This window comes from Oryctolagus cuniculus, chromosome 2 (assembly GCF_964237555.1).
Source record: "Oryctolagus cuniculus chromosome 2, mOryCun1.1, whole genome shotgun sequence".
Lineage (NCBI taxonomy): Eukaryota > Metazoa > Chordata > Mammalia > Lagomorpha > Leporidae > Oryctolagus > Oryctolagus cuniculus.
Window position 1 is genome coordinate 15,431,788 of NC_091433.1, and position 14,465 is coordinate 15,446,252.

General features: G+C 46.0%; 1 protein-coding gene across 8 annotated transcripts in view; it reads left to right on the forward strand.

The window, feature by feature from the left end:
* The first annotated feature begins 4,080 nt into the window (after positions 1-4,080).
* SLIT2 (slit guidance ligand 2) overlaps positions 4,081-14,465 on the forward strand; it is a 397,498-nt gene continuing 387,113 nt past the window's right edge. For all 8 annotated transcript variants that reach the window (XM_070069592.1, XM_070069594.1, XM_070069595.1 and 5 more), the window contains exons 1-3: positions 4,081-4,399; positions 6,999-7,070; positions 8,176-8,247. In XM_070069592.1, coding sequence (XP_069925693.1) covers positions 4,221-4,399; positions 6,999-7,070; positions 8,176-8,247 — 323 coding nt within the window. In that variant the 5' untranslated portion in view covers positions 4,081-4,220. The remainder of the gene's footprint in view (positions 4,400-6,998; positions 7,071-8,175; positions 8,248-14,465) is intronic.

A 14,465-nucleotide genomic window follows, 5' to 3' on the forward strand; every position in this document is an offset into this window, starting at 1 on the left:
TCAAAGTTGATGACACACAAAAATTGATGTGCCATGCTTCTCAGGAATTAGTTGCAGTCTTCCTTTTTTCTTAATGAAATCCATAAGACATAGCTTGGTATTTAAATTTGCATCAAATTTAAAAAATATGGCCCCATAGGCATGTTTCTATGAATGTTATGTTCAGCTCCTTTTTGGTTTTACAGAGTGGAAAGTAAGCCATAGAGAATCAAATTTGAATTAATATCTAAGAATTTCATTCATGCAACTATCAATATTATTTGGAATATCTGGAATGCAGGACACCCTATTGCAATTAAAATAACAGTGATTCTATGTGGTGGATAAAGTGAAACATAAATACGACTTGCTGCCTGCCAACAAAGTATTAAAGTTTTGAATTGAAACAAAATCACTGAAGTCGCAGCCATCCCTTAACCACCTAATTTCCTGGAAAGGAAATTCACCTAGGGGAGGAATCCTTCCTCAGTGACAGGTGCTTGTTCTTTGTTTCATCATTTTCCTCACAAGAAAATGTGACTATGGCTTCTCTTTTCTCTTTCTCAAGGAAGTTAATTACACAGTAGACCTTAAAGCTAAATCTAGAAGGACAAATGAGTTAATAAATGTTAAATGCTTTGAAGCTGTTACAAAGAATCTTGCAATACAAATCTGTTACTAACATGAAAGCTCCAATTCAGTTACTATTGTGTGACTACCCTGTCTTCAGAAATGCCCTCAAAAGGGCTTTGCAGGGGCTGGTGCTATGTCGCAGTGGCCTAAATCCCTATGGCTCCTCTTCCGGCTCAGCTCTCTGCTATGGCCTGCTAAAGCAGCAGAAGATGGCCCAAGTGCTGGGACCCCTGCACCCTTAGGGGAGACAGAGAAGAGGCTCCTTGCTGCCATTTGGGGAGTGAACCAGCAGATGGAAGACCTTTCTGTCTGTCTCTCCCTCTCATTGTCTGTAACTGTACCTCTCAAATAAATAAATAATTAAATCTTTAAAAAGGGAGGGGCTTTGCAGACCAGGCAAAATGACATAGGTAGAAGCAACCATTATAAAAGAACATTTCAGAAAAATTTTAAGTAGGAACAATGTTATTGAAGATAGTGGAGAGATTTAGGGTTGAATATATTCTTGATTTGAAGACATTGGCTCTCAGAGCACCTACTATGTGCCAGCATATTTGTTGAAGACATTGGCTCTCAGAGCACCTACTATGTGCCAGGCATATTTGTTGGATGCTGGAAATGCAAAAAAAAAAAAAAAAAAAAAAGAATTGGACAGGTGCTCTCGCTTTCCAAGGAACGACAGAGAATTACAGAAATAACTACCATACTGCAAGAACAGCAATAGGCTCCAGGCTCACACAAGTTCCCATGAAAGCTTTTTAAAGGCGGAATGGGAGGAGGAGGAGGAGGAAGAGGGACGAGGTGCTGCGTTTAAATTCAACCGAAGGAGAGGGCTCATTCTGGAAGTCATTTCAAACCTGCAGTGGCGTTGGTGTTCCTTGGGGTGAGCGGGAGAATGGTAGCTGTTGCCAGACACACCGCACCAAGAAGAAACAAGGAAATTCTCTTTCAAAACGTAGTGGGGAAAAAATACCCAGAACCGCCCTGAAATAAAGGAAACCGTCTGGTGCAACGCACGTTGCTAGGGATTTATTTTTCTCTCCTTTCCGCCCCAAGGGAGTCAGATCACAGAGACATTCAGGCCCCCAGACTTGGAGGAGCGCTGTACGTTCAAAGCCTCAGCTGAGCCTGGCGGTTGTGTGTGCCTGTAAACAAAGGGTTAAATGGACGGGGGCGGCTTGGAGGCCGAAAGCCACCGTTTTCCAACTTGCAGAAACTCTGAACTTTTAAGCTCCCCAAAATACACGTGTGTGTGTCTGCGAGCGCAGGCAGATCTATTTCGGTAGGCTTCCTTTTTTTACATTTTTTTATTTTAAATCATACTCTCCTCTCTCCGTCGCAGCGCTGCAAGCACTCGGCAGCCCCCTTAGGAGCGCGTGGCAAAAGCTGCAGCGGAGGCGCCGGCAGCGCTATTTATGAGCCGCGTTCAAAGCCGCCCTCTCTCCCCGCAGTCCCGCTGCGAGCCACCGTCTCCGAGCCAGGGTCACCTCTGGGGCCAAGGAGCTGGGGGCGGGGGCCGGGGAGCCTCCTTCCCGCCGCAAACTTTGCCCGGGCGTGGGAGCGAGGGCGCGAGCCGCGGCGCACGGGGACGCGCGCCCGCCGCCGCCGCCGCCGCCGCCTCCGCCCGGCGCTGGCAGCCCGGGCCTCACCTCTCCCCGGCGAGGTGCGGGCTCCCAGCGCGCAGCCAGGGGGCGGGCCCTGCCCGCGCGGGGCGGGGCCGGGGGCGGGTGGGGGCTCGGGTGGCTATATAAGGCCCTCGCCGGCTTAACTTCGGAGTTGGGGTTATTTATTTGGGAAGCTCCTGGACGGTGGAGGTTGGCGGCGGGGGCTGCCGCAGACGGTGGCTAAACAGGCGGCGGCGGCGGCGGCGGCGAGTGATGGGAGCGCCGAGGTTCCCGGGCGCAGGCCGGAGCTGCCGAGCTATCCGGGCGCGGCAGGAGTGCTGAGCAAAAAGGGGGAGCGTCCGGGGGTCTGCGGTCGGCTCCAGAGGCGCGGGCCCGCGTTTTGTTCGGCTGCACCCAGCGCCAGGCAGCCGGAGCCGGACAACTCCAGTTACAGCAACAAGCCACCTTCCCGTAGCCCGGCGAGACTCCGGCTGCTGCCGCGTCCGTCCTATTGTTTAGACACTTGCCGGGGACTCCGGAGCCGGCCGAGCCGCCGCCTGCCCTCTCTCTCCCCGGAGGAGGAGGCCCAGGAAGCGGCAGGGCAGCCGGGAGAGGGGAAGGGGCTGCCGCAGCCGAGGCAGGTGCAGGACTCGGAGCCGGGCGGCGTCGCGACGTCGGCGGGCGGACCCCCACCGTGGCCGTGGGGCACGCGACTCAAAACCTTGGGAAAAGTTCCCGCACTTGGAGGAGGAGGATCTACTGGTGGGCGGCTGCCTCGGCCGGCGGTCATCTCTTCTACCTTTGCCATCAGGTGTCTGCGCGGAGCTGCGGCGTCTCCGGGAGACCACAGGGGCTGCCACCCGCGCGCACGCACCGCGGCCGGGCCGTTCCCGGAGTCGCGGATCCCACCGACCCGCCGGCCCCCCAGCCACCCTGCAGGACACCCCTGCAGGGCCCGGGTCGCGGACACTTCCACCTTGGCCTTTGCCTGTCGGCTCCTTCCGGCTTGCCCGGCTGCAAGTCCTGCTCCAGCCGGTGCCCACGAGGTCTTCGCGGGAGCTCTGGTCCTCAACTTCGCCTCTCGGATTTCCTGTGCTGGGGTGCTGACCCCGTGGATATTTCTGCCCGGCTGCAGCGATCGGACTGCCCTTTTGTCTTTCCTGCGTGACCTCGGGGCAGGCCCTGGTGCAGAGCGTCGCCAAGGACGCCGGGCGGGAGGCGGGATTGCCGAGACATCCTCCAGCGAAGTGCATGTGTGTTGGCAAACCATCCTTGGCAGCCGGGAGACCGCGAGGACGGCTCGGGGCTGCGGCGGGGCTGCGGGCTGGGGAGAGGCCGCGTGAGTGAGCGCCGCCCCGCGCCCCCCGGGGGCTGCGCGTCCGCCCCGTGCGCCCCCGCGCGCCATGCCCAGTCGCCCGGCGCGCTCCGCTTCGGGCCCACAGGGCTCCTCCTGCGCCTTCTAGCTTCAGGGAGCCCACACTCATCCGGGGCCACCATTTCTGCTGAGCTCCGCTCTTCTGCCTCGTACCCTCTCCCCAGTGGAATTGGATTTGCAGAGGGGTGCGTGGGATCAGAGCACTCCCCTCCCCCTCCCACTCTCCCCGTGCAACCGGCCCCTGCATTTTCGCGGTCGTTGGAAGCCCTGGCGCTTTTACCGCCAAGTTGATCCTTAGGAGACGGAAGACGCGCGTGATCGCCCCCTCGGCCGCTCTCGGGGTCTCCTTGCAGCCTGGGCCAGGCCCTCTGCTCTGCAGGACCTGAAGTTGCTCAAGGAGCGCCTGCCCTGCCAGAGGAGGGTGGAAGAGGGAGCTGGGAGGCGTGTGTGCCTCTCTCGGCTCTACTGCCCTGAATATTATTACTGTTCCATATTATTTTGTGCACATCTCCCTGGGCACGCCGGGCGCTGAGCCTCCGACCGTGCAAGGGTCGCTCGGAGCAGCAAGCTATTAGAGAAACCCCTGGCGCCAGCGGGCGAGGAGGCGGCGGCGGCGGCGGCTGGGGAAGATGCGCGGCGTTGGCTGGCAGACACTGCCCCTGTCGCTGGGGCTGGTGCTGGCGATCCTGAGTGAGGTGGCGCCGCAGGCGTGCCCGGCGCAGTGCTCCTGCTCCGGCAGCACGGTGGACTGTCACGGGCTGGCGCTGCGCAGCGTGCCCAGGAACATTCCCCGCAACACCGAGAGACTGTGAGTATGCGCTCTGCGCTCTCTCCGTCGGGGTCGCGCACCTCCTGCCCCCGGACTGGAGGCACCGAGCGGCGCCGGACCTGTGCCTGGCGCAGCCCTCGCTCCCTCTCCTGCACGCGCGCAGCGGAGGTGGGCTCTCCGGGAGGGCACTGCCCAGGGAGGGGCGGGTCCGCGGGCGGCGGCGCTCGACGCCTCGCTCCCCACCCCCCGCCCCCGGCGCTGGTCCCGCCACTCGAAGCCGCTTGCGGGCGCCTTTTCGGGATCTAGGGAGCGGGGAGGTGGGGGACAGGTACTTTCGGATAGAGACGCGACTTAGTTCCTCAGACTCCGCCAAGCAGTCACCTTGCGGTTGCTGTTGCGGCCGGGTCTCCATTCTTGTCACCCGGGGCTGGCGAGGAGGGGACGCGGCAGGGGGTTGGTTCAAAAGAGGGAAAAAAAAAAAAAACTTCCGCCCTCTGGCTTTTTGTCGCCTCGCTGGGGACGAAGTGAGGGGAGAAGGGGTAGTTGGGGGCGCCCAGGGGCGTTTCTCACAGGCCAGGAGGGAGCCGACGCCTCGCGCAGTGGCCACGTGTAGCCCCCCGCGACTCTCTGCCCTGCCCCCTGCTTCTGCGGGGCGGCAGCGGCGAGCCCGAGGTACTCCTCGGAGCGAGGGACTGCGGCGGACGACCGTGTCCCGTCCTTTCGGCGAAGTTAGCCGGCCGAGCCGGTGTGGCTGTGTCGGCGACCCCGTGGCGCTGGGCTTGCCCCCGCCAGCCCTCCGCCACCTCCCGGGCGGTGTCTGCGCCCCTGCGCACAGCTGCAGCTCGTGGCCTCTGCCTCTTCGCGCTCCGCTGCCCGCACGCCTCCCGGGGCTCTGCGAGTCTCTAATGAAGAAGTAAACGCAGAGCCGGCGTGGACGGCCCTCGCGCTCCTGGCGGGGCGCTTCCCGAGTTCAGGGAAGTGGAGCATGGAGGCCGTTCTCTTTGTGAGCGCCGAGGCCGCCGGGCGCGCTCCGCTCTTGCGGTTGCGCGTGGGCCCCGCGGGCGCGGCGAGCGCGGGGCGAGGCCGCCGGGGGCGAGCGGTCCTGGACTCTGCTTCCGCGGCCTCCTCGGCCCCGGGGTGGCGGGGCTTGCGGTCTCGGAGAGGGCGCCCTCAGACCCGCAGGGCTGTACCCGCGCCCTCCGCAGCGCCTGGAGTCTCCCTTCCTATCCTGCCCATTTCCTTGGTCGCCAGGACGCCCAAGGTGAGCCCTTTCTTCCTTCGCAAAGGCTCTTCTTCTCCCCCCACCCACGCCCCAGGCCACTGGGTCCCCCCTCATTCCTCTCCGTCTCTCTCAGGTCCTCAGTCCTGGACGAGCCGGGGTCCCCCACGAGGGCTGTCTAGAGAAGACGTGACCCACCTTTGTCCCTGGTGTGTGGGGGGGTCGAGGTTCCAGTTAAATAGTCGGTGAAAGACCCCAACAATTTTAGGAAGAGCTCAGTGGCACTTTGCTCAGAGTGGAGAAGCGGATTGGAGAGACAGAGAGGCAATGCGGGATTCAGCTTTAGCATTCGTCATTTCATGCTGTTCAGAAGAGTCTAAAGTTTAAGCACTAACGTATCTTACCCAACAAAAAAGGAGTGTACTCAGAGCGGGGGAAATGGCCATTGAGTTTCAGATTTTCGGGAAAAAAAAAAATCCTTAGAAAGGAATCTATATAAAGAGTTGTCAGAAAACAGTTGACTCAGCGCTGGCTTACGAAGTTGTGTCATTGACGAAGTAAGCTCTTCAAATAGATTTTTTCAAACATGAGGTTTTCAAGTCAAAGGTAGGGAGAACCTGCTTCCACGAGGGAGGATCTTCAGGCTCCAGCGAAACCTGGTTTTAGTTGAAATGATTGGAACCAGGGCAAGTTTAGATCTTGACCTGAGATGCCAGAGAAGGGGAGTTCGACTCTTGAAGGCAAAGTGGTGCTGAAATCTGAACAAAAGTGTCAGGGCCTGAATCCCATTTCCAGTATTGCCCCCGCCCCCCGCAGTTTCCCCTTTGCCTTCGCAGTGGGGTTCCCGGAGCTGCCTGGGAGTTTAGTTTTCCTCCAAAGGTAGGAAGGTAAACGCCTAGAAATGCAATCCATGAAATGTAGTTTTCCTGATGGCACGCTAACTTTTTTCTTTGCCTTCAGAAGTTTAGCCACCATGCTACCTAAGGTTAGCATTCGGATTTTAAAAATTTCCTCCTGAATAGGGTGAAAAAAACTGTTCCTTTAACGTCTTGAAGGGAACTTTTTGGGGGTGTGTCTAACAAGAACAGTGAAAAAAGCAGAATACCTGTGAAATGGATGGACACATCCTTATAAGTACAAAAATTGAAAGCGCTTCCATACACACAAGAGACACACAGGAAAAGAGAATTTTCCGTGGTAGCATAACCACCTCATGTTCCTGTCTTTGCCAGCAAACACGAGCTTTGTAAACTGGCTAAGAGTCACGCTAAAAACATTGTTTTCAAAGTTTGCTCCCCTGTCTGTCCCAGGGACTGTGTTCTGCTAATTGGGCTAACGTTTCAAGCTCTAAGTTGCTTTAAGTTTTGCTTAACCAGATAGTGAGAGAAATGCAACTTTCATTTTCTGCTTTTCTCGTAGGGATTTGAATGGAAATAACATCACGCGGATTACGAAGACAGATTTTGCTGGCCTTAGACATCTGAGAGTTCTGTAAGTGTGCTTCCTCTGTATTTTGGAGATAGATTTTTTTTTTCAGTTCTTAAAACTGGTCTAGTGACTCAAACACAATTTCATTTAATGTGTTGATTACTTTTATTTATCATTGCAATTCAAATTTTGATTAAAAGTTGAATTTTTAAGATGGGATTCATGCCATAGAAACAGTATTGCCGAAATGATCTTGAATCTTTGTTATACCATAACCTAAGTATATGTATAAAAATGTAATTACTTTCATGATGTGAATATGTAATCTGAGACATTTGATACTTTCAGTATTTGAGATTAACTAGAAAAATAAATCTGATTTTTCTTATTACTAATATGGAACAGTTCACAATTTATGAGACTAATAACATTTAGGTATTATTTCTAACATTAAACTCAAGCAATATAACTTTTCGGTAGTTTTTGGTGAAAAAAAGTGTATTGGTCATATTTTGGGCTAAGTTGCTTGTATCTTATATGAGTATCTGGTAGCTTTTATAAAATTACTACAATATGATTAGTTCCTTAATTAGTTTCACTCACAGCTAATTTAACCCACTATTACTTGAGAGTAATATGTAAAATTGTTTTTACCCATAGGCGTGTAAACTTTTATATCTCAAGGTCATATACTTCTGATGACTGTGAACTTGTTCACCTCTTAGGATACATTTTGGCCATTATGATGTCTTCCCATTGCTGATTTGTATCTCTAAGTCAAAACTGAAGTATGCATGTGATGAGTTACTGTTTATTGATTCTTTAGTTAAGAACTCAGTGGAAAATCAGTCTACCAAAAAGCAGATATCAAAGCTGCAGCATCACGGATTGCTCTTTAGAAATATTATAGTTTAAGGTTCAGGATTTTGTCTACTGAATTTTGTGAGAAACTATCAGTATTTTCTATGCAAGTTTTGTGATTTGGATTCTGTTTCCCCTCCTTGAGTTTTCTCAAATGTATCTTCAGTCATTTTGATGCTGGATCTTAAACCAGAACAAAATTTAACTTTATAAAGGGAAGGTGGTTACAAGTTTCAAGTTGCTGAATTGAAACTTTCTCGGATAGTGAGTGGTGACTTTAAGAAGCATATTATATTTTGCATTTCAGTCAGCTTATGGAGAATAAGATTAGCACCATTGAAAGAGGAGCATTCCAGGATCTGAAAGAACTGGAAAGACTGTAAGTATTTTTAATTCCAGACTTATGATAGCATAATTGTAATTTTTTTTCAAGTGCTTGAATTTTTAAGGATCATGTCTTCAGTTTCATGTGTGAACTTTTGAAAGTTTACCAGAAAAGGAGAGTGAATAAGTGGTGTTCAGGCTGTTTATAACAAGTAGAGTTTCTGGATAAACAGCAATAGGTCGTAATCAAACTCAAAGTAATCAAATTCACTTTTCTGAAACATTTATTTCCTGATAACCATTGCTTTGTTACTTAAAGATGTACATTTTTAAAAATGTTTTCTGATAATTTGTGTTTGCTGATGTAAGAAGAACTGTCATAATATTTTTGCATTAATGGTATATTATAAAAAAGAGAAGTTTTGCTACTCCTGTAGTTATTTTGATTTCCATGCTGTTGCTTTGTGTTTCATTAGTGATATTTGAAGACGTATTTTAAATTCATACTGGTAAAGATTTGCTTTTTGATATTTAACACTTAAGGTTAAAATTGTTGATAACTGCTACTTAAAATTTTATTTCATTATACTATGATAGCTTTCTAAATATTTCTTCTGGAAAAAAGAAGTTAAAGATCTTATTAAAACAAGAACACTGTTACTGGTGTGGTCATTTAACATTGATCCTTCTTTTTTCCAAGATGATTAAATATAGATATTGGATATTAAAATATGTTTTTTAGACACAATATCTCATGGATGGATCTACATTATTTGAGGACATGTGTGTGTATATGTGTGTGTGTGTGTTTTTTATGGTGTGTGTCTACACATCGCAAAACTGTGTCTGAAATAATTTGGAAACATTGTAGACTTTGTAATTTGAAGAATGAACTCCATGTTTCATATGTCTTGAATACTTGCATCTGATAGGTTTGCATTCCAAGAGCAAGTAAAACTCTATTAAAAGTAGCAACAATTACTTTAATAAGTTTCCATGCCTGCTTTAATAGTCAGTTTAGGTAAAAAATAAAGTTAGTATTTAAAACAATGAAATATGATGTCATTTTAGGTAAAACACATTAGAATCACTGGGCCCAAGGGCACAAGTTAACTCAGTGCAATTGTCTATAAGTGGAAAAATGGCTTGTTAACTTCTACCATATTTGTAAATACATAGGCCACATTTTCACCAACTCTAGTAAAATGCAGAATTGTCTATTTTATTGTTAAAAACTGTTCATGATATATATTACAACATGGAGAACATAATGATTGAACTAAAAATGTGTTTAAACTCACTATTTGAGCCAGTTTTGGGAGAAATAAAAACAAGATATACATTTGATTTTCTAATAAAGCCTATACATTTATAATCTAAGTGTATATAAAATACTTTGAAAATATTTATTCTTTGATCTCCTTCATAGGGTTTCATGAATAGTTTAACTCCTGGTGAGTAACTCATGCTATTTTTAACCCATCCATTAAAAATGCATTAATTTAAATGTTTGGTAAGATGAATAGATCATTTAAATTGCCATTTAAACATTAACAGTGTTTCAGGAATAACTTCTGGTCATTAGATAGAAATACTTATGTGTTTCAACATCCAAATCATTGAAGGAATCTTGTTGGCTTCTCATGCAGATTTTATTTTGGTTATACTATAGTTTTAAATATTTTTAGGAATAGTAGAGCAAAATAAACTTTGTTGTCATTTTTTTTAAGCCACCTCAGAGTACCATTTGAACTTTCATTTTGAATAAATTAACTTTTCCTAAAAATTATTAACCAGGATGATCAGAAATTCTATTAGAGTTGTGAGTAGGTACTATTTTTTGCCTTTTGCTTTTCCTGGGAATGTAGCTTCAACTCAGAACAGTTTTCTATTCTACTCAGTCAGATGTTTCAGAGTGGGAGGAGGATTTGTAATTTTGAATGAAAACTAATATATATGCAGGACTTCTTTAAGTCTCCCCAGCTGTTGGCCGAGAGCAAATATTTCATATTTGTGAGGAAAAGCTGAGAAAATTCCTTTTGTTTACAACTGCCAAGTCCATCTGATGGAAGCACATTGTTATCTGACAGCCAATTCATCTCCTTGGGACTCTGGAATTCAAAACCATTTCTTAGGAACATTGTGGATACACTTTTCAAATATTTATTTTTTAAAATACATTAAATGGCAGGGCAGTTTTGCTAAAGGGTGAATTCGTGTTTTTGTGAAACCATTTTACATTTTGTTTAGTCTGCATTTTAAAAATAAAAATTAAAAAACTGCCAGGAACATAACAAGTTCCTATGACCTGTGGTATATAGATCCTTATTCTAGTCAGTGTCATTAACATCACAAAAATTGGTTGCTTTTTCAGAAAGCTCCAAAGGAAAATGTGAGAGATAGGAAGTAATCAATGAATTAACCTTTAACTATGCATTTTATTTAAGCTTAGGTGGTGGTAAACACTTTAGATGTGGAAATTTAACTTGTAATTCTAAATTATGAAAAGGTATATAAGTGCAGGTCTGTGTTGGATATGCCATTCATACAATGAAGAGTGACTTAATTTTCATTCCTTGTATGAAGAACAAAGCAAACATGTTAGTTTTTATTATTTTGTATATCATGGTTCTAAATTACTTTTATTTTAAAGTGATAAAATTAAAGCTCTTTTACGATTATTTAAAAGTTACTTTTTTTCTTCTTATTTTATGTTGGTGGAGTTTTAACCTGATCTACCAAAAGAAGACAAATCTGAAAATAGAAGATTTGTGCCTTTTTAGAAATAAACATTTTTCTTTTTGAAGCCTTGGAAATTTTATTGTATTTGACAAGCAGAGACAGAGGAGAGAGAGAGTGCACACGGGAGAGAGCATTCCCATCTGCTGGTTAACTCCCAGAATGCTTGCAGTGACCCAAGCCTGGAGCCTGTAACTCAATCCAGGTCTCCCACAAGGGTGACTGGGACTCAGTTACTTGAGCCATCATCTGCTGCCCCCAGAGTTTTTATTACTTGGACGCTAGCATTGGGAGAGGAGCTGGATTCAAACCCTGGCACTCTGATATGGGATACAGGTGTCCCAACTGGTGTCTGAACTACTAGACCCCAATTTTTTTATATTAATTTGAAAGAGTTGTACAGAGAGAGAGAAGGAGAGAGAGAGAGAGAGAGAGTGCGCAGAGGTCTTTGATCTACTGGCTGACTCTCCAAATGGCTGCAGTAGCCAGGTCTGAGCCAGGCCAAATCCGTGAGTCAGGAAATCCATCCCAGTCTCCCTCATGGGAGACAGGAGCACTAGCACTTGGGCCATTAGCTGTGGCTTTCCCAGGTGCATTACCAGGAAGCTGGATAGGAAGCAGAGTACCTGGAATTCTGCAGAGGACTTCTGCTGGCTTGCTGAGTGGCAGTTTAAGCCCCTGGACCACAGCACCAACCCCCTGCCACAGCTTTAAAAGAAAAAGGGTCACATTAAATTGAATTGAATCTTAGCATGGAATGGGAAAGTCTTTATCAAATAAATCAAAGAACTGTAGGTAGAAAATAATGATACTTTCCACTTCAAATCATGGATCCGTTACAGAATTGTCAGAAAAGATGTCAAGGAGTAGGTGGATGTCAAAATCCTTCCTCACTGTCTACCTCCTTCCTTCCTTCCTTCCTTTCCCATTAGGGCCTCCCTTTCTTCCTCTCCCCTTCTTCTGTCCCTCTTATTCCTTTGTTCCCCTCCGCTCTGTCACTCTCCTCCCCTTTTCCTTCACTCCTTTTTTTTTTCTGTTGTATAGAAAACAGCATCAGATGACATGATCATCCACAGAATGTGGTTATGAGTCACTGCAAAAGGAATAAATTTGAGTTCTGCCTACACACCACAAGCACACATTACTTCCTGTTTTGACAGTTTGTTACAATACTCACAGACCTAACATGTGCAATGGCAGGTTTTCTAGGGTACTCTACCACCAGCAGTACCTGTTTATCTGGGCTGCAAACAGTGTCTCAACAGGGCACCTTGTTGAGATGGTGTTGACAGTTCTCCTATTACTTAATCAAAATGTTCCAATGAAATCTAATGTGGCTAAATGATTCAGGAAAAATCCGTTAAGGAAAAATCATCTACAAGTACACTACAGTGAAGAATCAGAACATGTATGGAATACGCTTTTTTTTTTTTTTACATTTTCTGAGGGTACCTACTTGTGCCTATCTGCAGTTAAATTCTTCATGTAAAATACTAATGCAGAATAGTTCTCATCTGATATGTAATGTCCTTGAGTGTTTGAAAGTCACATGGAGACCCAAAAATTCTGTGGGCTGATGTGAAATGCTGTTGTTCACTTGTTGTTTGTGGGAAACGCTGAAGTCATTAGATCCTGCTTTATGGCCTTTTATGGGGATCCAGGGTACTTCAGGATTCCATTAGTGAAAATCATCCTCTCTTTTTGCAAATTCCTTCATGACAAAAAACCAAGAGTGTGAGAACACATTTGATATGTTTTAGCATTGTCATTATTAGGATGTTTTGTTACTGACTTTGTAACTGCAAAAATTAAATGCATGCATGTTTAGATTGTGTTAGACTCAATAACATGCCATGAAAAAGCTTCCTAGCTTTGCAGTTGGTTTTACATGAATATCGCCATCACCTTATAGTCTTGTATTAGGGATATTACAGAAGTGATTAAAACATGTGGACCCTTCATTTTTCTTACTTATAATGAATGAATGTGTACTTTTACCATCAATATTGCCTTAAATTCTTCATTTTCAAATCTTCCAATTTGAAATGACATCTTTCTTCCTAGCTTTGTAGTTTGATACTTGCTTGACCATTTAGTCCTGAAAATATCATTATAATGGGGTGGAGCCATGTGCAGAATCCTGGAAAATAAGCTGGCTAACTTAAGACATTTGAAAATTTTCTTCAAATTGATATAAAGGAAATTCTCTATTTAGAGATGTCTAGATCTGTTTTTATAAAGGAGACCACATTTGCAAAAAGACCAAACTCTCAGGTGAGGATAAATAAAAGGCATTTTTATTTCTCTGTAAAGGGGCTTCTGATTTAATTCTCCCTGCATTCACAAACCATTCTTAAGTTGACAGGCTGAGGCTGGAAACTCTGACAGTCTAAGGCTTTTGTTGTTGGTTGCTACACATGAGTTCAGGTCAAGAGTATGTTGTGGAACAGGTCTGGAGGAAAATGCTGTTTATCCTCTGTTCTTCAAGGATATTGAGAACCCCTCTTCTGACTAATCCTACACGTTATAGGCAGCACCTAACACTTACCTTTTCTTAATGTGAGGGCAGATGAGCAGTACTAATCTCCATGGGGAGAAAGCAAGCCCATCTCAGAAGAATTGTGCTCTGCTATCTTTGTATCTACGTTCAAAGCCACTGCACTCATCTTCTTGGAAAGTCTCTTTAAAAATTAGAGCTGAGTATGCACATTTCATAAAATAAAAATGCTCTACCTTATATGCTATTAAATGTCAGTTTTTCTCACCTACTTAGAAGCAGCATGGACTCCTTTGAATTATGTTTTCTGACTGTGGCCCTTGAAAGCTTTAATGCAAAGGAATTATTGCAAATTTAGCATAACAGTGAATCTCTCTGAGACAGTTTCTCATGCAACTTTTTTTTTGTTTTTTATGGGCCTGAAGTTGAACAGTGATGGGAAGACCCCATTTGCTCTTTGTGGACTGTTTTACAAATTCTGAAGCAGCGAGGCTGTTTATTTTTCCCACATCTGTTTTGGGCTCATCCTTTGTGGTAGTGTTTGCTGGATGCTGTGTCCTTTCTGTCTCCCCTGAAATGAGTGGTTTAGTTTGCACTGTTACATTGTATTTGTCGAAGCAGCCGAATGTCAAATATTTTACACTGACTTCTGTCTTTCATTGCTTTTGGATACTTTTCTGCTTCCATTTTAGCCTTCTGGACTGACTTTCACAACTTTGCATGCAGTAAAAGACTCCTCTGCATGGGCTTCATATATATATTGCTGTTATTTTTCAAAGCAAGATACAGCTGCTGGATCAGAAGGAGTTATCAGGGAGAATGTGTTCAGAATGGAAATCCAGGAAAAACAGGGCTGATTTGGTATTACAAAAACGGGAATATTGCTTTATAAAGTTTACAGGAAATTACTAGGCTGTTTTCTTTCTGTGTCCTCTGGATGAAGGTAATCCTGGAGCGCTGACCATGTGCTGCTGTTTTCGGTTCTGGCAAGAGAAAGTGGGCTGGGAATTATCCAGATGCCCTTGTTTTCTTCAGGC